General features: G+C 32.9%; 1 protein-coding gene across 7 annotated transcripts in view; it reads right to left on the reverse strand.

Moving 5' to 3' along the window:
* The window catches only part of foxo (forkhead box, sub-group O), a 324,250-nt gene that overhangs the window by 41,159 nt on the left and 257,382 nt on the right, over positions 1 to 25,709 (reverse strand). For all 7 annotated transcript variants that reach the window (XM_076401540.1, XM_076401543.1, XM_076401537.1 and 4 more), the window contains 2 exons: positions 1,276 to 1,441; positions 176 to 293 (listed from right to left, as the gene is read on the reverse strand). In XM_076401540.1, the coding sequence (XP_076257655.1) occupies positions 176 to 293; positions 1,276 to 1,441 (284 nt within the window). The remainder of the gene's footprint in view (positions 1 to 175; positions 294 to 1,275; positions 1,442 to 25,709) is intronic.

The following is a 25,709-nucleotide window of genomic DNA, read 5'->3' on the forward strand; positions in this document are numbered from 1 at the left end:
TATCTCGCTAATATCTGTAAATTGCTAAGACTTATTACAAGCATGCTCTAGTTCTGTTACTTCGAATAATCTACGGGAATGATTGTTAAGAACAAAAAATAAAATGTTAAAACTCTATCGTGTAAAAAAGCTCATTTAACTGATTAATAGATATAGTATCTAATTCGGTCTTTACCTGTGGATCGGTGATTCTGGGAACATATCCAAATTTTCCGACACCGAAGAACTAGGAGATGCTGGTTGATCTGGTAGCGCTCCATTTCTCATCATCTCCACTTTCTTTTTAACTCGCCCTAAAACCAAGATATAATGAAAATCCCGGCGCTGTATATACTACAATTTCTCTAAGTGGTATTATTTATATATAAATAAAAATACTGTTATCAAAAAAGGAACAGAGTAAGCTACCTAAAATTAGTTTTGCATTCAGCTTTACTAATTGATAAGAAAAATATGGCCACGAGTTCAACATTGAAATTAGTAGAAACTATTCTGAATACATTAGAAAAATACAAATATATTAAAACAAGAAGAAGTAAATACAAATATAATTCGGCTTGGTTGGCACAGTGGTAAAGGCGACAGGACAACCAACCTACTGTTGCGATAGTCGCGGGTTCGAATCCTGCTGGGGCATGGACGTAAATTTATGTTTATGGTTGTTTAATATTTAGGATTTTCCTAGGCAAGAATGTAAAATCCCGCAGGGAAAATGATCCCAGTCACGCCAGTAACCAGGCTGGGTAAGATCGGATGTCTTCTGGATTTCTAAGTTGGTCACTCGTCAGTCAGTAGGCTTAATGCCGAGAACCGTGGCTCGGAGCCCACGATAAACTGTAGGTCCAGTCCAGATAAACCTTAAGTTGGTAAAAGGAGACTTTAAAAATATAGAAATACCATAATATTGGAGAGTTTAGAAGAAATAGAAGAAGGTTTTAAGAATGATTCCAAAAATGAAATTCAATTACTGATAAATGGCCTTTGGTCACATTCATCACATGATGATTGATGATATATAATTCTGTATGATTATTGATATAATATTTTATATATTAGTAATAAAAGGAGTAATGTTTAAGAAAAGTGTAGAGAACTAAAGCAAATAAAGATAACTAAAATAAGTATTTCATAACAAAAATAAATACCTAAAATCATGAGAGACCATTTAGCTACATTAAATAATTTGTTATTTGTTGTTGTAATTTGTTGCCACCTCTTGTAGTTATAGTACAACAATTACTACACTATACTTAAATTTCGAAAAATATTTATTACCTCGCCTTTTTTCAAATTTACTCGTCTCCATTGAAGCTGCTCTGCGTCTTACTGATTTTCCTGGTTTGGCGTCGGGATTGATCATCCACCATGACGATTTACCAGTACCTTCATTTTGTACCCTCATAAAACGATTGTGTAGTGATAAATTGTGTCTGATGGAATTCTGCAATAAAAAGAAACAAATTAGTCACAAATTATTAAATGTTTTCGATATCTTTAAGAAATACTGTAAATGTAAGTTAATAGCCAAAGTTGGTTTTATTTCAAAATCAATAGAACAAAATGGTTTCAACTGTTTCAAAAATAGATTTTCCAAAATTTAACCAAGATTTAATTTGCCGCCCCACGTATTGAATGTATTGGCTGATTGACTATCATTAAATAACAAAGTTTCGCTGTATAAATCAATACTTAGGACCATTTGAACCTATGGTATCGAACTGTGGGGTATAACTAACAAATCTGACATAGATATACTCCAGAGGTTCCAGAATGAAGTGTTGTGAGTCATCGTCGATGCCTGAAAAATCAAATTCAACCACTGATAAATGACCTTTGGTCACATTCATCATATGATGATTGCAGATATAGAATTATGTATTATTATTGAAATAATTTGATATTTTATGATATATTAGTAAGAAAAGTAGTAATGTTAAGGAAAAGTGTGTGTGAGAAAAGTGAAAAAAAAAGGAAAAAAATATATTTAATAATATCTAGAATAAGTTAGGATATACTTTAAAGTAACTTAGAATAGTATGGAGAATAAGATCTAGAATATAATATGTACAGCAGATCACTTACTGAAGCGATTTTCTACATCTCAGGATAATTATATTATATAAAGGAAATCATATAATACTTATTGCCCACGGACAGATTGTTGAAATTGTAAGAGATTAATAAAAAAAATATGTATTTTTTTCCGAATAAAATCGGTAATGATGTTCCGATAGAGGTTGTAGTATATTTTTTTAGTTTGCCCTAACCTCCAAAAGATACGTGTATAAATCTGACAGCTGTCGGATCATTAGTTTGTGAATTATAGCATTTTGAGTGAAGAACTTTTGTTATTTTGAAATAAATTGATAAAAAGGAATTTCGTGAGTTGATAAAATATTGCCTTTTGAAGGGAAAAAATACAATTGAAACAAAAACTTGGCTTGATGTCGAGTTTTCGGACACTGCCCCAGGAAAATCAACCATCAAGGATTGGTATGCTAAGTTTAGACGTGGTGAAATGTGCACCGAAGACGGTGACGAACGCAGTGGACGCCCAAAAGAGGTTTTTACCGAAGAAAACATTTAAAATATTAACAAAATGATTTTGAATGACCTTAAATTGAAACTGAATGAAAAAGCAGACACTAAAAATATCAACTAAACCTGTATATCATATCATTCACGAATATTTGGGTATGAAAAGCTCTGTGTAAAGTGGCGGCCGCGCGAGCTCACTTTTGACCAAAAACAACGACGAGTTTATGAATAGGAGCAGTGTTTGAAGATGATCAAGCGTAATAAACCCGAGTTTTTGCGTCGATATGTGACAATGGATGAAACATACCTCCATAATTTCACTCCGAAGTCCAATCGACAGTCATCCGAGTGGACTGCACACGATGAACTCGCTCTAAAGCGTGGAAAAACGCAACAGTCGACTGGCAAGATTATGGTGTCTGTATTTTGGGATGCGCATGGAATAAGTTTCATTGACTACCTTGGAAAAGGAAAGACCATCCACATACATCAACATACAGACTATTACATAGCGTTATTAGACTGTTTAAAGGACGAAATCGCTGAGAAACGGTCGCATTTAAAAAAAAAAGAAAATGCTGCTTCACCAAGACAATGCACCGTATCAAAAATCCATGAATTGGACTTCGAATTGCTTGCTCATCCACCGTATTCTCCAGATCTGGCCCCCAGCGACTATTTCCTGTTCTTAGATCTCAAAAGAATGCTCGCTGTGAAGAAATTTTCGTCGAATGAAGGGGTGATTGACGAAAGTGAGGCTTATTTTGAAGCAAAGGACAAATCGTACAACAAAAATGGTATCGAAAAGTTGGAGAGTCGCTATAATCAGTGTATCACCCTTGAAGGGAATTATGTTGAATAAAAAATAATAATTTTGCCAAAAAAATGTGTTTTACTATGGTAGGCCGGGGACTTCTTAATTGACTTGTTATGTATTTATATATAAACATGACTTGTTCATAACAGTCATTATGACAATCTGTATATGCAGTTATAAATGTTTGTGCGGTGAAGTGCATCCTGTAAATATAAAATTAATAACATCGCGAAGAATAACGGGGGTGGAATAAAAATGGAAATTTATTCGACATCCCCTTAACTACTCCCGTTTAGAACAGAGATTTCACCCTCGTCGCCCCGTAATGAATTAATCCACTTTCGTCGCACCTCCCCGCCCCCCTAGTTCGCATCGGATGCTAATTCGATTATTAATGTTATAGAAACTTTTCCGTTTTCGGTGGGCGCTTAATTTTTGGCGAAGGAGCGAATTATTTATATCACGGGCGAGGTGGGAGAAGAGGAGAAAAGGAGCGATGAGCAATTGGATGTGACTGGGTCGGGTCGGGAGTTAATCGGGGGTAAGGCGGCGGCGGCGTCGAGAGGCAATGGGCCGGCGACGGTGGCGTGTGGAGTGCGGGACGGAAGGAGGCCGCTTCCACCCTTCGTTTATTCTCCGCTTGTCCTCGTTGTCGATATAATAAGTTCGCGGTTGTTAGTTTTCCTGTCGTGTCGGTTTTCAACTTTGACGTTCCAGTACGATATGGGATTAATGCGGAGAAAACGGCGGATGGGGAAATGTGGTGGCGGTAAATTTGTTCAACAGTCTGTCTATCGCCCTTATGACAAGTTTCATATAGTGTAAAATAATCTAGTTCATGGTTTTATATTTAAGTTACGAAATATAAAATGTGCTTAAAACAGAAAAACTATTAATCTACTGAAAAATACTATTTAATTTTAAGGAAAGAAGAATCGATTTATTTAACAGCGATACAAAATGGCACTGGGTGTTTTTATCTATTACAGAACAGGTAAAAACCACTATATAATAGCCCGTGTCCAACAATCACGCAACGTAAGACTTCCCTCCTGAAAAATGTGGATGGACGTGGTCGTTGTCGCGCCTGGACAGCTTATATTTCTTATAAAATCATTTTTGAGCATCGCTTGTACCTTTGTCTGCTAGTTTGCCTTTGAGGGTCTTCGAAATTTCCACTGTTTCCAACCCATTTTTTCATGGTGTCCATCAAAATAGGAATGATTTTTCAAGTTTTGGCGATTCCAAATTCCAATAGACTACGGCTACGAAACTGAGCTACTACAATCCGCCTTTGGTATCCTAACACGCCAATTGAAAAGTCCCCGGCCTACCATAGTAAAATATATTTTTTTGGCAAAATTAGTTTTTTCTTATTCAACAAAAATCCCTTCAAGGGTGATACACTGATTATAGCGAACCTCTAACCTTTCGATACCATTTTTGTAGTAGGATTTGTCCTTTGCTTTTTCTCTTTTGAGATCTGAGAACAGAAAATAGTCGCTGGGGGCCAGATCTGAAGAATTCGGTGAATGAGGAAGCAATTCGAAGCCCAATTCATGGATTGTTGACACGGTGCATTGTCTTGGTGAATCAGCACTTTCTTTTTCTTCAAATGCGGCCGTTTTTTGACGATTTCGTCCTCCAAACGGTCCAATAACGCTATGAAAATTATTTCATGCGCATCCCAAAATAGAGAAGCCAAAACCTTGCCAGCCGACTGTTGTGATGGTTGATTTTCCTGGGACAGTCTCCGTAAACTCGGCATCAAGTCAAGTTTTTTGCTTGAACTGTATTTTTCCCTTCAAAAAGCAATATTTTAACAACACGCCAAATTCCTTTTTATGAATTTTTTTCACGATAGCAAAAGTTGATTCACTCTAAATGCTATAATTCACAAACTAATGATACGACAGCTGTCAAATTTATACATGCATCTTTTGAGAGTTAATGCTAACTAAATAATATATGGATTAAATTCTAGTAGCGCCATCTATGTATCAGACCAGGGACATTTCAACTGATCTGTTCTCTCCCTGAACTGCAACTTTCTATTCAAATTTGAACTATGTTAATTAACAGCAACTTCTATCCGCCTATGATAGCATTACATCTTGAACTGTAATGGGTGTGCGGTTTACGGACTAGGGATGTTTTTCAAAGCCTGAATGTTTCTTACATGGAATAGTTTATGGCTCGTTGAGCACTTTCTTCACTTAACACGAACTTCACCTAACTACACCAAGAAACGCTTCGAGGAACCACGGAACGATCGCCAATCTAACGTCAACCTGTCTTCTTCTCTTGATAATTAATTTGATTCCGGTTCCGCTATAATATATTAAAGGGTTTGGAAAACAAAAATTGTTAGTTTAATTTAAAGAATTATCTTATTTAACAAAAAGAAGATGCGACTGGTTGAACGGCGATGCAAAGCAAGACTGAGGGTAAACAATCCTATATGTAGATATTTTTATTCTTTCCTATTTTCCTATTTTTATTCTTTTATATTTTGTTCTTTCCTATTTTTAGATATCGTAACACCATTCGAAACAGATGGAAACCCCTCAAATCACAGTGCAGCTCATAGTCAGTATAGTACTAGTATAATATATTGGCACTGATAGTTTAATACTTTACGTATGTAGGTTTTTGATAGGTATATCTATTTGATAACGTGAAAATTAGGTGAAAATAATGACATATATGTCAAATATGATATAACTATGCACCGAATTTCTAATCGTATTCTAATTACGATCCACTAATCCACTAAGTCACATACTATTATTCTAATATTAATATATTTTCGGAAACAGATTTCAGGTATCGCCAGAAATTCTCTTTTCTATCTTAAGTCAACTATCAGCTCAATCTCTTAAAATGGCAGATACAGAAACATTGTAAACAGAAAGATCATTTGTGTCACTTGAAATATGTTAACTGAAGACTTTGATCATTCAATTTGTAGTGCCTTTACCAAAACATTTAGAATAAACTTTTTATTATCTGCCGAGAAAAAAACTGATATTCAAATTCCGCTTAGTATAAATATAGACAGTTGTGATTAGTTAACAACAAAAAAAGGGTTTGATTTTCCTTCATTTTTTCTCAATATTCTTTCTCAATTTCTCAATTTCCTCTCAATAAACCGATGAACTCCTGTCTCATTAGTCGACACTGCTCTTTAAAATTAATGTTTCTTCAATTCGATGATACCCTGTTTTAGAATAGAGTTTTTTTTTAATTAGACAAGAGTTTATTAGAGTTAATTTAATTTACTCATTTATATTATTTCTATAGAAGACTGCTAATTAACAAAAAGCAGCGATGAATGACCAAATCTGATAGATAAGGTACAACTTTACCCACAAAATCAAAGATTTGTGACGTACTAGTTTTGTAAAAACAAACTTATTTATTTCGTTACGTAGTATCTTATCAAAACTTTAAGTCCCTCCACTACTATTACGAAATATATATATGCTTTTCAGTTAATACAAAATGGGGGTTTTAAATTATAATTATTATTAGTATGTCTAACAGACTTTTCAGAAATCTTCTAAATAAAACTATTTCATAACAAATGTTTAAAACAGTTAATCGTGAGATACAGAGAATATCATTATTATTACATAATGAAGGTAAGCACAATATTAGAGTTTTGCTCTATATAAAATGAAATACAGTGTTTCACGAATATTAGTAACAAGCGTTGGTAAAATATAGCCTTATTAGGCCTATAATGGCCTTGATAAATATAATATAAACTATAAATACAATTAAATTAATCTTAATCTTACAATCAAAAATTTCAACTCATCATAATCAGTTATTGATCATTGTTACATTGAAAAATATTTTTACAGTATTTCAAATATTATCAATGCATAGCTTTTTTAGCACACACACACACACACACACACATATATATATATATATATATATATATATATATATATATATATAAGACATAACATACGCATATTGCAAAATTAATTTATATGAGGAAGTAAAAAGAATCAGCAAATCAAATCTAGATTCATAATCAGTAGAAAATCGTCACTTGCGATGGTCAGTGGAGATGATTTATTTCAAACTGCACTAATTACAAATATACACCAACAAGAATAAGAGAAAAAAACTTAATCACACACTGGTTCTGGCAATCCCGAAATATAAAAGACAATTGTTCAATTATAACGGAAATAAATGTCGAAAATAGCATAGAAAATAAGTTCCTACGAATCGTACTATTCATTCATTTTAACACATTCTACACAATATATTCATCTAACACAAGTATGCAAAGAAATGCTAAAAATAATCTGGGTTGTCTAGGCCGGTTTAGCTCTGAAGATAAATTTAGAAAAATATCGGGAATACCACAAAATCATATTTTAAACTATCACTATCGAGAATCGGTGATGAATATATAGTACCTGAATAATCACAACCGATAACATTGTTTTTAGCAATATCCGAGCAAAGTTTATTGTACAATAAAGCGCGGCATAAATTTCAATATTTTCAATTTATTAGACAACTTTAGATACACGTTCGAAAGACACAAATCAAATGCATATTGCGTTCTCCCTCGAGTATTATCCGATCTCATCGTGACCTAAATACGACTGTTTCAGGTAAAACGCTCTATCCATAACTTTTTCGATTACATACTCTTTCAGCCGTTTTACCTCCTCCTCCTACGGAAAACTCATGACAGTTCCCTCGCCCCAATCCTCCCACACAAACCACGACAGACGGTCCTCGGGCGCCACAGAAAGCGCAGACCGCGATAAAAATTAAGAAACTTTGCAGTTTTCCCGAGTTTCTCTCGACTTGCACGCGGAAAGACACACACACACATCTACCTGTCGGTCGGCGTCTTGGTGTCGGGGGCGTTGGGACGCGGCTCGGTCTCTCGGACGCCGGAAGTCATCTGTTCTCACTTCTACGTCTCGTTTCCGGCTTTTCCGGATGGCCGACGATGCAAGGTCAGCGGTTGCGGAACGAAGGGTAGACGAATTTTCCGTTTTCTGTTCGATTCTTTGCCATTCCGTTAAGGAGGGAAGAAAGGAGAAATGTTGGAAATGGGAAACGCGAGTTAACATATGCGAAATGAATATGTTTATGACAAACTCTTATTTTTATTATTTAATTATTACATAACTAGGAGGGTAACTAGGTATATAACTAGGAGGAAACATCGGCCTTATCTCAGTCTCTAGTGAAATAATGTTTATACATGTCACTGCTGTATTTTTTATTAAATGCACCTCACTACAGAACACTACATAAAATTAGTTGTTTTGATTCTTTTGAGTCTTTGTCCTGCTTTGGTGCTATCCAAAAGCTGTAATACTTCAATATTCTCATGAGAATGGAGCCTTTCCTCATGTATGTGTAATTTGTTTATGTTACTTGTTGCAGAACATCCCCATCCAACACCGTATGTCCATATAGGTTTCAGTACTTACTTATATAATAGCAATTTATTATGTACTGATAATTGTGATTTTCTTCCAATTAGCAGTACATTTTCCTATATTTCAATTCCAGTTTTTTCTTTTCTTCTTTACATGTTCCTTCCAGCGAAGTTTTGCATAAAAATTCATTCCTGGATATTAGCGTTGTTGCTATATGAAATGATATTATTATTTAATGTTTTTGATGATTCTACGATCTGATTGTAGGTGAACTGCACATACACAGATTTACTTAATTTTAATTTTCCAAGCTTGTGTCCAGTTATTTATATTGTCACTTGTCTTGCGTGTGGCTTCTTCACTATTGTCTCCGACAGCTATAATGGCATTATCATCAGCAAATGTAGCTAACGTAAAGTGTAGAGTAGATAAAGCATTGCTTTAGCTTCTTTTATTGTAAAGAAAGCTTTTTCTGGTTTAACTCTAAACATTCTGGTTGTAACGTACGATTTTGGTAGTTTGGTGTGTTGTTTTGGTAACATTTTCTGTACTTTATGAACAAGGCCTTCATGCCAAACCTTATTCAAGGCATGCGTATGACAAACTTAATTAGAATTTAAACTTCTACTTCGAATTTGTTTAAATAATAAAATACGAAAGGGTTTCAAACACAAAATATATTATTTCATTTTAAAAAATATTGTATATTATGGAAAGAAGAGGCGACTTGTTAAATGGCGATACAAAAGGACAGTCACAATTTAAGTCTATTTGAATATAAACCAATGTACCATATGACTAAGCATTTTAATCATTACTACCATCCATTCATGTAAGTACCCTAACTCGTCCTCGAATATTTCGTAGACAGGGCCCTTAATAGTCGCGTGTAATAACACCTGCTCCTAAACAAATGACCCCAGGGATGTATATGATTGTTTTCTCGTCTAGGCAGGTTATAGTGCTAATAATTTCATTTTTTGAGTACCGTCTATACCTTCGTCCGTCAGTTTGCAAAATTTTTTGCTATGGCACTGTTTTTACAGAAATTTCTATGGTATTCCCGTATAGAATAGTTTCCCAAGTTTTGGTGACATCAAATTCCAAGAGTGTACAGCTGAAAAACTGAGCTGTTATCTTTGGTGACCATTCAGTCTGAACCGCAAGCTTCTGTCCAAATTCCACCACACTATGTTAGTTCTCAGCTACTTCAGTCCGTTTTTGGTAGCCTAGCAGAACAACATTGACAATTCAAAAATTTGATTAAAGAATAGAAATTCGACATAAACTAGACTGCCTATGTCTAAACATCTCAACCATCACCTCCAAACAGTCACATCTTCTTCAAATACACAGCTTTCACAGTCAGGCTCAATAATAATATCAGTAATCTCGTTATTTTAAAGCTGTACGTAATTTTTAATATTCTTATCATCGTAAAAGAAATCCTATTGGATAATACAAGGTATACAAAGAAGTTTTGAGCGGTAACTCGATAAGTCCCAGGCACAACTTATAAAACCAATTAGTTAATTAGGCAAAATTCCACTTAGTTCATTGTTGCTCCTTCAATGGGGATCAGATCTGGACTATACGACCGATGGAAAAGTTCAAAATGTAATTCATATTCAAGACTATCCCTTTCATCAATCTGTGACACAAAGCTTAGTTCTGGTGAAATATAATTTCTTGTTTTGTATTTCTATTACTTCACTCACTTGATATAATTATCAATTTTTTTAATATCTTTTGGAACAAATGCCGAATTCACCATACCTTTAGAATAACAAACAAAAATTGTAAAAATTGCTTCACTAAAGCCGCTGTAGCGCGTGTCATTTAAACGCTAGGTTAGGTTAGATAAAGTGAGTCTAATCTGAATGATATATTATCTACTATTTATTTTTATTCAATTATTATTCAATTACGACGTTTTAATTCCCTTCCGAATATCAGTACGTGTCACTTGGCTAAAGTATAAACAACAGACATTACTTGTACTGTAACTGATCAATATTTATGGAATAAGAGCTCATTAAACATCTTTACACACATTTACATTTTTTTATATCACACTTTTGAAATTCATTATCATATAATATATGAGAAATATTCTAAAAATTAGAACATACCGAAAAATGGAAAGATACTACAAAGGAAAACTGAGAAATGTCCATTAGAAAATTGATATATTTGAACATTGTAGGGCAGAAACGTTCTTTTTTCTAGTAGAATAAATATGCATATATAATGCAATATCCTGTAATGCATTGGGTGGTTTGCTTATTTGTTAGTTTCTAGCTTCAATATATCAATATATGCTTTCTATTTTCAAAAACCTAAAATTATGGATGTGAATATAACTGATCAGTAAAATTATTTAATTTGGAATAAGATAAATTTTCCATGAGATGCAGCAAAAATAAACAAGACAATATTAATTTAACGGTGATGATACTGAATCTATTACTATAGGTAGTGTAATATCAAGATAAGACATACAAGCAGCAGCAAGCATAATAATAAGCAACAGGTCAATTGAAAAGTACTCGGTCTAAAATAGTAAAACACATTTTTTTTTGGCAAAATTAGTTGTTTTATTCAACATAATTCCCTTTAAGGGTGATACACTGATTATAACAACCTTCCAACTTCCAACTTCCAGGGCCAGATCTGGAAAATACAGTGGATGGATGGATTTTTGCCAACGATTTCACTGACTTGTGACACGGTGCATTGTCTTGGTGAAGCAGCACTTCCTTTTTCTTCAAATTCGGCCGTCACTATGTAATAGTCGCTGTTGATGGTCCTTCCTTTTTCACCACAAAACATTGCCAGCAGTCTGTTGCGTTTTCCCACGCTTTGGAGCGGGTTCATCGTATGCAGTCTACTCGGATGACTGTCGATTGGACCTTGGAGTGAAATGATGGAGCCATGTTTCATCCATTGTCACATATCCACGCAAAAACTCGTCGCTTTTTTTGGACAAAAGTGAGCTCGCGCGGCACCCGCTTTGCACAGAGCTTTCTCATACCGAAATATTCGTAAATGATATGATGTGCACGTTCAGTTGATATCTTTAGAGTGTCTGCTATTTCATTCAATCTCAATTTACGGTTATTCAAATTCATTTGGTGGATTTTTTAATGTTTTATCGGTGCTCATTTCACCACGTCTAAACTTAGCATATCAATCCTTGATGGTTGATTTTCCTGGGGCAGTGTCCGGAAACTCGGCATCAAGCCAAATTTTTGCTTCAACTGTATTTTAGGCGAAATTCCTTTTTATCCATTTTTTCCACAATAACAAAAGTTACTTCAGTCAAAATGTTATAATTTACAAACTAATGATCCGACAATTGTCAAATTCATACACGCATCTTTTGAGGGTTAGGGCTAACTAAAAAACATATGGATTTAATTCTAGTGGCTCCATCTATATATATATATATATATATATATATATATATATATATATATATATATATATATATATATATTCAAGGAAATGATATTTGGCTGTAGAAAAAAATTATTGATATCGTAGTTACGATGACATAAATAATCAGCCCTGACTATTTGTAGATAAATATAAATCATGCATAGTAGTGAAAGGCATTTCGTAGTATAGCCAGTTCACGCGCAAACTCTGACAACATTACAACCTATCAATTCATTATTCATTATATAACTCGTTTGAATTATACACATCCCAGTATTTATGTTATAACAATTCATTCAGTTAGAGAAATCAGATTTCATATTCAGTTTGGGATTGTTGAATGTCTCTGAGTAAAGGTAAACGTCATTGATTTTAATTAATCTCATAAATCACCCTAGTTATTGAAAGTTAGACTAAGATTAAAGTACATATTGACTTATTAGCACTAAACTATTCAATCTGTTTCAAAGTAGTTAGACCTAAGAACTATTTAACTAGGAACAATTCAATAATGTACAGATGTATCGGTATGAATTTGTTTCAATTTCCTTAAATTTAGTTTAATAATTTGCTACATTAATTTTTCAATTACATATAACATTAGATATACTTAATTAATTACAATTTTTCTGTTGCACTTTCACTAATGTACAAGCAAGACGAGTGTATGATAAATACATCGTATGTATCTCCAAGTTAATGTTAAATTAGACTACTAATTAAGTTAAAAATACTATTGTATAGAACTGTATGTGTTATACATTAGTTATACACTATACAAGTTCTTCCAGTTACCGAACCAAACTAAATGTGTAAGCCAATTTTTGATCTACATTAAAGTTTCAAAATATCTTTTAAATTCATCGAGCCAGAAGAAATTGACACTAACAACATTAAAATAATTCTATTTAGAGATGATATTGACGAGAATCCTACATTAATTAAATTAGATACATTAAATAATCCTTTTTGGAATGGATTAATACAATCAGGCGTAATATTAGTGAAACAGCAAGGTAATATATAACATAGACAGGATTTAAACAAAAAACATTACTTACTAATGGAAATATTATGTGCTTTTAGAGAATCTTGTACATAATAGAACCGGCTCGTTATAAATTATGCATCTAGGGGACAATGTATGCAGATTGGGGCCACTTACGTTCAATCAGCGTTGTGATCTAGTTCGATAGCGATATCTTGAGACCACTGAAATATTTAGAATGGAAAGCAAAATTGTGGCCCTTTCGTGAGAACGAGGAATCGAAGGAATCCCAAGAAAAAACGAAACACTATCAAAATATATAGTGTGCGGTTATACATATAAAAAGAAAAAAAATAAAGATTTGTGGTTTTTCCGAGAGTGTGTGAAATATTAATTAATTTATAATTTTTTAAGAAAATATTTTTAGATACTGTAATTTAAAATATTATTAGTCTTAAAATATATTTAAAATTATTATCTTATTTATGCAAGTAGATAGTACTAAGCTGAAATTGCCAACTAACATTGCAAAATTATAAATCTTCATGGATAATTTTTTTAAAATTACACGTTATATTATATTATGCTTAGTACATTATTAATTTATAAATTATAAATTAATTGACTACTAAAATTTTGTTATATTTGTTTAATACAGAAGCATTAAAAGCTTTTTTATTAATTATATCTTACATTAGATAAGTTTAGTACTATTTTAAGTTACAAATTAATTTATTACTACTGTTTTGTTGTACATGAATTAATAGACAAGCCATGCGTGAGCGGGATTAATACAACAGTATGTATTTCCCAAATTAAAATAAAACTAATCTTAAGCTAAATTTACGAATACACGTATACACTAAGCAAGTTCTTGTGGTTTGGTTCTCTTCAATTTTCTGATTTCCTGTCTGTTATCCAGTAACTGTATTACATCCACGCTACTGTGATTTAGCAACCTTGTTTCATTCATATTTTAAGACAAAGTTTTGGATCACTTCGTGTATCCATTTGATTTCGAGGTGATTGTGCAGCTCTTCGTTGGCTATGTAGCGATAACCATTGGTAATTAATAGTAGAACTTTGTTTTGGCAGCGTTGGATTACTAGTAGGTTTGATGTTGTAGTTCAACCTCATGTATCCAACTCGTCTTTATAATTGACTGATAAATAAATAGTATCTTAAATCTTAGTTCAAATTGGGAGTACCTTCCGACTAACCAGTACAAATTTTAATTCCGAGTCGGATCTCTGATTGAACAAAAAGCTGTCTAGCGTCATTTATATAGTGACTGAAAAAGTTTCAATCTTTGTAAAAATTCGCACTTTAATGAGAAAAACATAGAACGATATATAAATATCATTATTTTAAAATATATTTTAATTTATTAATAAAGTCTGTGGTGGTCACATAGATATTGCCTAATGACTAAAAAATATACTTTAGCAATTGACAAAATGACTATTCGATAATCAATTGAAAAAAATTCAAAACTATTAATACGTCTAGATAAACAATGGTTTGCGAATCAAAATTCCAAAATATCCAAAAGGTCACGCTATCAAACAGAAACGGATCGACAATAAAATTATATTTAGTCATTATTATGATCCTCAATACTTTCTCCCTCCGAACTCTCCTTCTCGAAAGTTCTAATCAATACTAATTTAAAATCAGAACATTTGGAGAAAAATAGGAAAATTCCATGATGTAGGGATGTCGAAAAAGTATCGATATTAGTACAAACTTATATTTCAAGTGCTAATTCAAGAATAAAAAACGAGTATTAAGACAATCAAATTATTAAAGTAAACGCTTGGTCAACGTATACTTCCACATTTTGAAGTGTAAATTATCCTCCAAGCGATTTAATATTGCTGCGTAGACTATACACTATACAACTCTACAAATACTAGTAGACTATGTAAATTTGCAGCAGCTTCAGTCCGCCATTGATGGTCTTAGACCACAAACTCTAATGCTTGTGCGGCAATCCACAGATTATCAGTTTTCAAAGCTTGAAAGTTTCCTAATTGGAATAGTTTATATATTATTGGCTTAGAGCTTCCTTCTACGATGCTTTTGCCCGAACTCCACTTAACTATTCCCAGGAATGTTTCAAGTAACTGCGGAAGGACTGCTAATCCAACGTTAACCGGTTTTGTTTCCTTGATAATTAATTTGATTCTGGTTAACTGAATGAATTCAGAAGCCTTATGATATCCCATACTAACAATATTAAAACAGAAATAGTACAAAATTAATGTGAACATAAAGTTTAATTAGTAAAAATGTAGAAATGCAGGAGTTATTCATTCATTATGCTAATTAATTATAAAATGATAAAAAAGTTATCTAAAAGTAACTTTTATTTTTTGCAGAATATACGAAATTCATAACATAGAAAGATAATTCTATTTTCGAAATGAAATGAAATGAAATAATGAAAGTATGCGTAGTTTTGTTTCGCAAGTTAACATTCAATTTTATACTGATCAACCCTACGCACGATACAGAATCCGTGGGGAGTACAGGAGAAAAAACGGAGGATCGGTGGGCGAACGGAGCCACCCTCTTAAACTCCCGCAACGCCCGCCCGAATGACCAGGATTACGGGACGATCGGCGCCAGCCGGATGTCCCAGGTAACCCTCGGGAAGACGATTATGTAAATGAAGGTGGCGAGGTCGAGAGGGTTCTTCATATTCAGATTTGCGTCGTAAAATTCCCAAAAAATCAGATCGTCGCAAAAGGGGAACAGTTCCGACTCCACGACTGATACTAATCAAAGTTGCAGATGCAGTTTTATACCATTCCATAATTCAGCGAGTTCGAGAACGGAATATTTCCTGTAGGAAGACGATGGGGTTTTCGCCAATTTACTTCGTACTATATTTATCGATAAAGTTCAGAAACGGTTGTTGAAATGGTAAATGAAGTAAAACCAGTACAACATTGAAATAGTAAAATATATAACATATAATTATGTCTACACTAGTTTTGGGAACCATCGACTGAAATTATCTATTGACTGTTTACTAATTGACTACTTTTTACTATCGACTGTTTCAGTCGCTATATTTTGCTTCGACTGAATTTACTAGTTTTTACCAGTGACTGTTTCAGTCGACTGTTTTCAGTCACTATTTCCGGTGCAACTGATATTGTTACCATTTACTATACACTTTTAGTCGTACTTTTTTTACTATTTTTGATTCTACTAGTTTCATTCGATTAATTTTTAACGTTCTGGCTCTGTCGTCCTAGCCGCGACCTTGACAAATACCTACTCAATTTGATGCTTACATAGATTTATATATAATATATGTAGTTTTATAATTTTTTTGGTAGTTTGCCTGCAAATAACAATATAATGTATATTAATATTATAACATTTTGGTACGATATTTTTCAAGATTGGTAATGTAATAGTGTAAAAAGAGTAAAATTATCGACGAAAAACATTAAAAAAATCCACAAAATGATATTTTGAATGACCGCAAATTGAAATTGAATGAAGTAACAGACACTCTAAAGATATCAACTAAACGTGTACATCATATCATTCACGAATGTTTGGGTATGAGAAAGACCAAAAACAACGACGAGTTGATGATTCGGACCAGTATTTGAAGATGATCAAGTCGTTGCATCGATATGTGACAATGGAAGAAACATGGCTCCATTATTTCACTCCGAAGTCCAACCGACAATCATCCGAGTGGACTGCACACGATAAACCTGCTCCAAAGCGTGGGAAAACGCAACAGTCGACTAGCAAGGTTATAGCGTCTGTATTTTGGGATGCGCATAGAATAATTTTCGTTGACTACCTTGAAAAAGGAAGGACCATCAACAGCGACTATTACATAGCGTTATTGGAACGATTGATGGACGAAGTCGCCGAAAAACGGCCGCATTTGAGTAAAAAGGAAGTGCTGCTTCGCCAAGACAATGCACCGTGTTACAAGTAAGTGAAAACGATGGCAAAAATCCATGAATTGGGCTTTGAATTGCTTCCTCATCCATCGTAATCTCCAGATCTGGCCCGCAGCGACTATTTCCTGTTCTCAAATCTCATTTTGCCGTTTTGCCAAAAAATTTTGTTTTACTATGGTGGACCGGGGACTTGTTCAATTGACTTGTTAATAACGATGTGTTCTTTAAAATATATCCATATTTTTTATTGCACTAACGATATTTCCTTCATAAAATCAATATATTTTCAAAAACAATCTATAATGTATCGATATATCGTATGTCGATATGCTATAGATTTAAGAAATCAAATTTTAAATCCAAACAATGGGTCATTGGTCATTTATTTTTAATGTGACTAATCATGATATAGTAAGACAAACGATGAGTAGATTCGTAAAGTTCACTAAACATTTTTAAAATGAATCCATACTCTTTTTGTTTAAAATGTTTATCCAACTGCCGATTGATTAACTCTCATTAAGCAGCATGTATAACAGATATCGCATCACTTGACCAAAACCTATCCCAATGTAAAATTCGATGCCATTGTAAAAAAATTATTCACTAAGTTCAGAGATAACACAATAAAGCAAATAAAGAATAACATTAATATTTTTATTTCTCGACATCCTTCTTGATGGTAGGTAAATTTGGAAATTCATGTTAGACAAAAAGCAAAGGAGATCAGACGCGGAGGTCGAAAGATATTATTAACTTAACCTAAAATGCGAATCGTTTATCTGCCAATTGAGATCGACGGTGTGGAAGTAAAGCACTTGCACTAAATCATCAAATCAAGCGGTAATCCAACGCTGCCAAAACAAAATGCTTCGATATACATACTGGTCTGAATTTAGTGAATATTTTTTTTTACAATGGCATCGTAACATTGTTTTGGAATTAATAGACTTATACAATATTTTACCAATACTATTGCTACACATATCTTGATTAAATGCTAAGTAGTGATGTTCATATACATTTTCTTATAAAATCAGACGTTAAAATAGAATAAAAGATCATTGAACCAGTAGGATGTTACAAAAGGTTAAAGAATTAAAACTACAGCGGACACCATCACCATCCGAAATGAAATATTGTCAAATTAATTATCGCTGGCTTCACCCACTAATACATCGTTGTCCTCGTAATCCAGAGAAAAAAGGAAAACTGAATAATTCATTAGTGCGGGTGTAGGGGACACTGCATTCGCCGCCCATCGCCTCCTCCATCCGTTCCCCCACACTCAGTTAACTCCAGCATCACGGCGAGTGGGGGCAATTAATCTTCGACGGTGGATCGAGCCCGGCGGCGGATTAAGAGATAGCCGAACGTCGGCGTCCCGACGTGGAGGCGTCGGCCGTGGCGGCGCCGGTTTAGCACCTCGGGGTCGGCTCCCCGTGTCACCTGTCAAACTAGTTCGCCGTCCATTGCTAGACGCGACCCAAGCCGTTTGTTACTTTACATATTCAACGGTCACCCAAAAGACATATTAATACGAAAAATATTTATGTATATTATATAAATATAGTTCCTATAGATAACATACGCCATCTTTTCTTTGTAAAATTAAGTAAATGCTGAATTTCGCAGATCTAATATATGGCAAAGAAACAGATTAGTCCCCACTCCATCTACAAGAGACCTAGGGGGGAAATTAGGTATGCAATGATCAATAAAAAGCTGAAGCACTCGTCGATCATTTAGAACAAAACTTTTAAACTAAATGAAACTAACTTTGAACATAATTTGAACTAAAATCCTCCGATTGAACTTGCTACAACAAAAGAAGTCTCCAAGGTTAATACCTATACCACAGTTTGCTTTTATGAGCAAATATTCAACAATTGACGAGGTACATAGAATTACAGACGAACATAGAATTTTTCAGCAATTGCCCAACTATATTCTTGAACGAAAAGCAAGCCTTTGATAAAGTCTGAAATGTTACTGAAGTAACATTGAAGTAAGTTGAATTCTTAAAAGCCTGTACCTAAACCAGGATTTTTAAAGTTAAACAAGAAAAAGCTTACTCAACAATGAAACAAACAGAAGTAGGTGTACCGCAAAGCAGTGTTTTCAAGAACAGGATCTCGTTCTTTATCTACTCTACACATGTGACATACAAGTAAAAAATGGCATTAGAGCTATATGTGCTGATGACAGTGCGATTTTGCTATTAGAGACAATATCAAAGAAATAAACAAAAAACTGCAACACGCAAATAATAATACAAATAAGTGGAGCCAAACATGGAGAATAAAAGTTAATGACTGTATTAACCATAACCAAACTTTTCATATACCAATAAATATGAAAAATAATATTTTCCACACTACATCCTTAAGTATCTTAGGATGAATCTTGATGCAAAACTTTGTTAGAAAGAGTACATTAAAAAGAAAAGAAAAGAACTCAAATTAAACTGAAAAGAATTGATTATTCGGGAGAAGATCTAAATTATCTGTACATAATAAATTTCTACAGATACTAAAACCTATATGAAAGTACGAATTTAGTTATGAGGATGTTCTTCCATAAGTTATATTAACATGACAACTATTTCAGAATAAAGTGCTGATAACTATTGTGGATCCACCCAGATACTACAAGAACTTACACCGATATCTTCGGATTTCAATAGTTATAGAAGAAATGTAAACATATAAGCCATGTAAAACCGAAGTACTGAAACTTTTGGCTAACACTGAACTAGGACGCAGACTCAAGAGAACCAAACTATTTGATCTTGTGTAGTTGTGTAATGAGAATATTGTGTGATAAGAAGACTGAAAAGTTTTACACCAACCTTTATTTTAACATATTTTATTAGAGACTAAGTAACGGCCAATGAGTATTTATAAATAATTTAAATTAATAGCAAATAAATAAAGAAAGAAATATATTTCCCACATTAAAACAAAAGATCATCGATTAGTTTTTTGTTTTGGTAGCGTTGAATTACTAGTTGGTTTGTAGTTGTATTTGCCAAGAAACGAATCGTCGGCAGAGGTACTAATTTCTAATTAATTCTACTAATTCTGTCTTTAATTCATTTCTACCTCTCTGTTTCCGTGTAAGAAGCAACTTCTCAAATATTCTATTATTCGATTATAAAGCAGAATTAACAGTTTGCTCAATAAGTTTCTAAGTAACGTCATTCTAACGTCATAAGAATACAAACAAGACCTAATGATTTTGGATTGAATTATATTTAATAAAAAAATGTTATTGCTTTGTTTGCTTTGCTTCTTGCTTTGGATGAGGCAAACAAAATCTGAATCAAAACACGAAGCTAAGTAGTGGTGCGAACCCGATTGTTCTGCTTCAAAATGGGTTCGTGTTCAGAAATCGGCACAGCATCGAAATGTTTTAATTTTTTCACAAGATTTTTAGTTTGTAAATGGGACTTTGTCCGTCGATTAGCTACAAATTTTTCAGGTTTATTACTAAGTACATTTTGGGGCCTCCAAATATTAACAAAAGAAAGCCCAGCTTTCCAAAAATTTTATCAAGAAAACGCACCTGGTTTATGAAAGCTCGAAAAAAAACTCGCTAAAATCACTATGAATTGTTGCAACATTCAACTTATTTGCTAGATTTTATTTCCTTGAATTTTTTGTACTTTTTATAGGTCAAAAAACACATTGTTTGTGGAAACAATTTTCATATACCATAGACTATTTTACACACAATATATTATATTCTTCATGTTATTCTTAATGTGCTACAAAATTTTCAAATTGCCGGTGTATATATAACATGAAAAACTAGAAAATTATTGTACTACTGTGATGGGATTTCTAAATTGAAGGATTATTTGGTATAAGTATATTGAAGTTGAGGGAAATTACAATGCAAAAGAATACACTACTTATTTATACTCAAAATATGTTTTTACTGTCGAAATATATCGTTATCAAGTATTATATAAGATCAAACAGTACAGGGAATACAATAATTAAATTTTTGGTCGCTGCAAATCACGTTACAAATTAACAAAGTGTATCTATTTGTTATAAACAAAGCCCTCTTTTGACCAATCTATATAAATATAAACAACATTTTATTAATGAAAGCAACGTATCCAAATTATTGGTTACGATTACCTATGATGTAAAAATAGTTAATTAAATTGTATAAACATTAGGATCGTAAACATATAGCAGAAATACAGGGCTTAATTATGTTTGTTCATGTAATTATTTTGAGAGTAAATATTATTGGATACTTTTCAGTTTAACATGTGGTATAAAAACAAATTTGAAATGACCACTCTAAAGAACAATTCAGCACAGATTCAGTATTAATTTTAAACATAAATATTTTTATTCTACAAATACAACATATTATCTGAAACGATGAACAAACTAAATGGATTGACGAATTAATGAAGTATATACATATATTATTATATTATACGTACCACGATTTAATCCAGTTTCTAATTTCCTACCATATAATTGATTAGTATAATTCGTTAGTAGGTTATTCACTAACTAATTGTAAAATCTTCGAAGTTGACATGCAATGAGTTTTGCTTTTAAAAAATTTACCTCGGCTTAACGGTCTGAGTTTTGCTCAGTCCTTAGATCACATTGCAGAGCTATTTGCAAAATTAACCAACCCAATTTGAACTAATACATTCTCCTCAATCAATCACAGCAGTAATTTGAAAACAATTATACATAAATTATTGAATAAATAGTTAATGCGCGTCATGAATTCATCATGGAAATTATAGACAATTATAAAGTTTTTAGTGTTTTTACTATATCACTGTGTTAAATAATTTTCCCTTATTTAAAATTCCCATTCTGGGGATCAGTTCAATCTAATACAAGAAATAACATATAAAAATTAGTATATCGGAAAAATATAGATATATAAAATACAAAATAATTTCGTTTTCTCCTAGTACATGGTTTTAGGGAAGCATATCACCAGAAAAACTTATTCAATGAAGTCATACTATAGCAAGTTTCAAAGTTAATTGTAAATTATTTTTCCCTTAGTCATTATTAAGACAAAAATATAGATATTAAAAAAATAAGATCATATAACAGTTGGAGATAGTGATATCTTCGTTTTGGTGTTGTTGGATTTATTTTTGTGACCTTCCTCTCTTATCATTTCACCTCCAATATCTCAAAGGTTACGTCTTGGGGTCCGTACAGCTTCCAACTCCTGTTTATAATTTAAATTGCGGTCGTATTTTTATTCTGTTAAATAACCCCCCCCCCCTCAATGGAATTAAAATAACACAATACGACGAATTAGCGATACAGTGAAAACATCATTTGAATTTGCCTAAAAAGTTACGAAATAAAATGTGGAATAAGAACGAGATGGCGCCAATTGAGATCAATTGAAAAGGTTAATTACGTATAATAGTATTAGGCGTATTGGGCAACTAATATAACGGCCGTGTACCGGGCATAATCAACTGTTTTTTGACTATTTCAGACCGTATATAAATTATTTCAAAAAGTGGTTATTTAATGAAACCTAAATAATATATTTGAACATTTGAACGGTAATTATATATATATATATATATATATATATATATATATAAATTACCGTTCAAATGCTTGGAAAAAATATGGTTACTTAAAAAAAATCAAAAGAATAAATAATAGTTATAATATAAATAGTTATAAATTGTTACACTAAAATCTTAATCAAACCCTAAAAAAAACAGTTCGTTAAAGTTAGTTAAATATTCAGTATTATACAATTTACTTCCACAACTGTGGTGACCTCGGTGGGCATCGTTTCTACACTCTTCTTTTCAACTTCCGCCCATACTAATTCACTAATTCAATGGAAATGAGGTCTGATGATATAGATTTTTCTGTACGAAACTCTGTTCTTTTCTGGCATAATTTTGACGAATGATTAGCGTCATTGTCTTGTAAAGAAACAAAACTCAGTCAACTAGATTTACTTCAGAAGGAAATCGTTTTTTCCTTATATCTTTTCAGATAACCTAATATATAGACATTATTGCAGGATTTCTTTTATATTGTTAATTAGGAACAGAATGTTTCCAAACTTTTGAAGGGTAGTGTAAATAGTATCAATCAATATTCCAAGCAATCAAAATACAAATTAAAAATATTTTCTGCTGGTTTGGTGGCGCAGTGGTAATGGCGACGGTCCTCCTACTGTTACGATAGCCTGCTGGGGCATGGTCGTAAATTTATGTTTGTGATTGTTTAAAATTTGTGAATGTTCTAGGCAAGAGTATAAAATCCGACAAGGAAAATGATCCCAGTCACGCCAGTAACCAGGCTGGGTAAGACCGGATGTCTTCTGGGATGATTTCTGAAGTTAGTCACTCGCCAGCTAATGCTGAGGACCGTGGTTCGGAGCCCACCTTAAAACTTAGGCCCAGTCCAGATAAACCCATAATTGGTAAAAGGAGAATATTATATATATATATATATATATATATATATATATATATATATATAATATATATATTCTTGTAAATCACTTTTATTGTAAATGTTAAAACAAAATTCTTTTTAAAATACATAAAACCCACGTTAGAGGCGATGACAACAGCGAAAAAGCAATCGTTCATCTTTGACCTACTTCATCTGAAAAAAACCCGTACAGTTGTATGATGATGCAAACCAAAGACCCCTCAATTCAGTCAAAAATGTATTCCACATATGTGTTAACTGTAATGGCTATTAATTAAAATTGCATATATTCTATGAAATGGCGATAGCGCCTCGTATAAAGATTGGATATTTTATTAACTTTACGATGTGCATGACCTTAAGTGCAACATATTTATTCGAATTTATCAAAGCAAAAATATTATCGCATATTTGAATGCATTCGAGCTTAGGTCAGCTAAAACAATCTAGCTATATATTAATGTATAAATGGTGTTACGAGAACATGGACAATGATTAATAGTAGGCAAGTGTGATAACTATTTTAGTTTCATACCGTGATAACCTTTGTTTTTATCCCTTGAAAGTATTTTAAACGTTTATGATCTGCTGCGCATTACAGCAAGCAGAGCGCAATTTCTTTAATATTCTAAAAATTTCCCAATTTCTACGTATTACTATTAACAACATTAATAATGTGATTCTGGAAATCTATTATTATGGATTCATTTGATCATCGTTGCTATCATTGTTATCACAGATTTGTTTAATGCTTGAATTTTTAAATTTGTAAAATGTCTTAATAATATATTACAAAAAATTAATATTGTTCTAGAATATTAATTTGGGTTTAGTAGAATTCGACTTAAATGGCAAGAAATATACTTCGGCTTCATTTTTGGACATATCTCAATTATTTGACGTAATAGGTGTCAAGCAAGGTTGTATCTTAAATTAAGGAAGATACTAATATCATATCTCACAGATAGATCTTTTCTCATAAAACAAGATGATGAGCATCTTCAATATATTCAGGAGTTTCCAAGGCAGTTTACTGGACCTGATATCGTATTACCTATGTACAGCTAATCTACTTACTAGATTAATGACTATCGTAACAACATGGCTGTCTTAGAACTTAGAAAAACTTCCAAACGTACCTCATATCACCTCAAAATTGCTATACAAAAACAAATTGGGCGCACCACAATGTGCTTGTTAATCAGCTAAAAAACTTTTAATTTAATAAATAAATATATATATATATATATATATATATATATATATATGTCTGTATTTTGGAATGCGCATGGAATAATTTTCATTGGCTACCTTGAAAAAGGAAAGACCACCAACAGCGACTATTATATAGTATTATTGGACGGTCTGAAGGACGAAATCGCCGAAACACGGACGCATTTGAAGAAAAAGAAAGTTCTGCTTCACCAAGACAATGCACCGTGGCAAAAGTCCAAAATTGGGCTTCGAATTGCTCCCTAATCCACCGTCTCCAGATCTGACCGCCAGCGATTATTTCCTATTTTGAGATCTCAAAAGAATGCTCGCTGGGAAGAAATTTTCCGCGAATGAAGAGGTGATCTCCGAAACCGAGACCTATTTTGAAGCAAAGGACAAATCGTACCACAAAAATGGTATCGAAAAGTTGGAGGATTTGCTATAATCATTTCAATTAACCTGTTAATGATAATTGTGATTGATTTCAATTGACCTGTTAATGATGATTGTGTTAATGAATACTGTGATTTTTCAATTGACCTGTTAATTATCATAATAAATCATTCTTGGCAGATATTTATAATAACATAATGATTCCAAAATATGATTATTATGTGTAAAAGTCATTGCATCCAGATATAGTGTTTGCTTAGGAATGCCGTTGACATACTTAATAAATTGTTTAGCCTAAGTTAATCTCTTATTCCGTCATGTGACAGTGTTATCCCTGTACAGTCTATAAATTGTCCTTATCCAGAAAAGCTCTATACCATTCACAATCCCGTCATCAATATAAGTTTCCTATCGCTAATTGTACTAACCTCTTTTTTAATCTAACAAAATTATTGGTCAGAGCTAATTGTGCAT

This window comes from Rhynchophorus ferrugineus, unplaced genomic scaffold, assembly GCF_030347505.1.
Source record: "Rhynchophorus ferrugineus isolate W39M unplaced genomic scaffold, kcgeb_rfMv2 rfM4, whole genome shotgun sequence".
Taxonomy (NCBI): Eukaryota; Metazoa; Arthropoda; class Insecta; order Coleoptera; family Curculionidae; genus Rhynchophorus; species Rhynchophorus ferrugineus.